The sequence below is a fragment of the Gossypium raimondii genome, chromosome 6 (genome assembly GCF_025698545.1).
Source record: "Gossypium raimondii isolate GPD5lz chromosome 6, ASM2569854v1, whole genome shotgun sequence".
Lineage (NCBI taxonomy): Eukaryota > Viridiplantae > Streptophyta > Magnoliopsida > Malvales > Malvaceae > Gossypium > Gossypium raimondii.
This window is the reverse complement of record NC_068570.1, coordinates 18,414,013-18,416,004: the sequence shown is the minus strand read 5'-3', so window position 1 is coordinate 18,416,004 and position 1,992 is coordinate 18,414,013. Positions and strand designations below refer to the sequence as shown.

The window sequence follows — 1,992 nt, the reverse complement described above, 5'->3', positions numbered from 1 at the left end:
TTGTTTTTGACTAAGTTGGGGTTTAAGTGCTGTGATTTCCATTATTAATCTTTTGGGTTCTCTAGGTGAAAGTCACGGAACGATTAATCCATCGAAGGATTAAGGTGTGTGAAGGTGTATTGAGTTACTTAAGGATTATGACTGCACTATTGAGTATCATCCTAGTAAGGCCAATGTTGTGACTGAATACTCTTAGTTGTAGATTGATGTTTGATTTGAGGGCGATGTTTGCTCGCCTATTTCTGCTTGATGATGGTAGCCTGTTACCCGAGTTGCAAGTTAAGTCGACTTGGATTGATTAGATTCGGGTTAAGCAGTTAATGGATAATTCCCTGATTATGCGTTCTGGCAGGTTGAAGAGGGTAGGACTTCTAATTTTGGGCTGGATAGTGAAGGTGTTTTGTGTTTTAGAGGTCGGGTTTGTGTGCTTAATAATACCGAGTTGAGGCACTCAATTCTGCGGGAAACGCATAGTAGCCCTTATGCTATACATCCCGGTGGAAATAAGATGTACCAAGATCTCCGAGAGTTATTGGTGGCCTGATTTGAAATCGGAGGTAATTGATTTTGTCTCTTGTTGTTTGACGTGCCAACAAGTTAAGGCTGAGCACCATCTGCTTTTGAGTTTGCTTCAACCCGTTATGATTCCTTTTTGGAAATGGGAGTGTGTGACTATATACTCCTTTAGTAGGTTGCCCTTGACACCCACTAAGAAGGATTCTATTTGGGTCATCATGGGTCGTTTGACCAAGTCTACTCATTTTATTTCGGTCAAGACAATCTATTCTATACAAAAATTGGCCAAGCTGTATGTTTCTAAGATCGTTAGACTTTATGGGGTTTTGATCTAAATAGCTCTAATATGAACCTTCGTTTCACTTTTCAAATTTGGAAGAAACTTCATGAGGCTCTGGGTACTCGGTTGGAGTTCAGTACTGCGTTCCATCCTCAGACTGATAGGTAATTTAAGAGAGTAATGCAGATTCTGAAGGGTATGCTATGGAGTTAAGTTATCGACTTTCGTGGTAGTTGGGAGGAATTTCTGCCACTGGCTGATTTCGCTTATAATAACAGCTTTCAGTCCAATATTCAAATGACACCTTACAAAGCTCTATATGGTCGTAGGTGTTGTACCCCTTTGTGTTGGACTTAGTTGGGTGAGAGGCGAATTATGGGTCCTAAGTTGGTTTCTGAGACTGAGGACAATGTTAGACTGATTCGGGATTGTCTTAAGGCAGCTTCTGATAGACAGAAGTTATATTCGGATTTGAAGAGGAGAGATATCGTGTTTTCTGTCGGTAATCAAGTTTTTTTAAGGTATCTCCGTGAAAGAAAGATCTTCGGTTTGGACATAAAGGCAAGTTGAGCCCTAGGTTCATTGGGCCTTATCGGATTCTGAAATGTTTTGGGCCAATCACTTATCAGTTAGAGCTACCTTCGAATTTTGATCGTATTCACGATGTGTTCCACGTCTCTATGTTGAGGCGGTATCGGTCTGACCCATCTCATATTGTATTTGTTAAGGAGATTGAAGTAAAACCGAATTTGACCTTTGAGGAGGAGCCGATTCAGACTCTGGATTGAGAGGTTAAGGTCTTAAGGAGGAAGACCATTCCCCTGGTTAAGGTTCTGTTGCGGAATCATGGTACTAAGGAAGCCACTTGGGAACCTGATGGCTTGATTCGACAACAATACCCACAATTGTTTGAATCAGGTAAAATTTTGAAGCCGAAATTTTTTTTAGAGGGAGAGTTATGACGCTCCAAAAAATTTGAATTTCTGATTTGTTAAATTCTTTCAAAGTTAAGTATCTGCTTCAGTGGTTAAGGGACTTAATTGTGTCTTTGAGGTCATGGGTTGAAATCTTACTCTTGGAAAATTTTGCTATTTTTGTTCATATCCCTGTCTCTGTTCTTTTGACTTAAATATTATTTTCGCTCAACTTGTGATAGAATGAGCCCGTTGGTTCAGTGGTAAGGTGTTAGCTTACTT

General features: G+C 40.1%; 1 protein-coding gene across 1 annotated transcript; it reads left to right on the top strand.

The window, feature by feature from the left end:
- The first annotated feature begins 1,171 nt into the window (after positions 1 to 1,171).
- Positions 1,172 to 1,584, top strand: LOC128041685 (uncharacterized). Its single transcript, XM_052631985.1, has 2 exons — positions 1,172 to 1,357; positions 1,426 to 1,584. The coding sequence occupies exons 1-2, from the start codon at positions 1,172 to 1,174 to the stop codon at positions 1,582 to 1,584; spliced, it is 345 nt and encodes a 114-aa protein (XP_052487945.1).
- Positions 1,585 to 1,992: the final 408 nt, after the last annotated feature.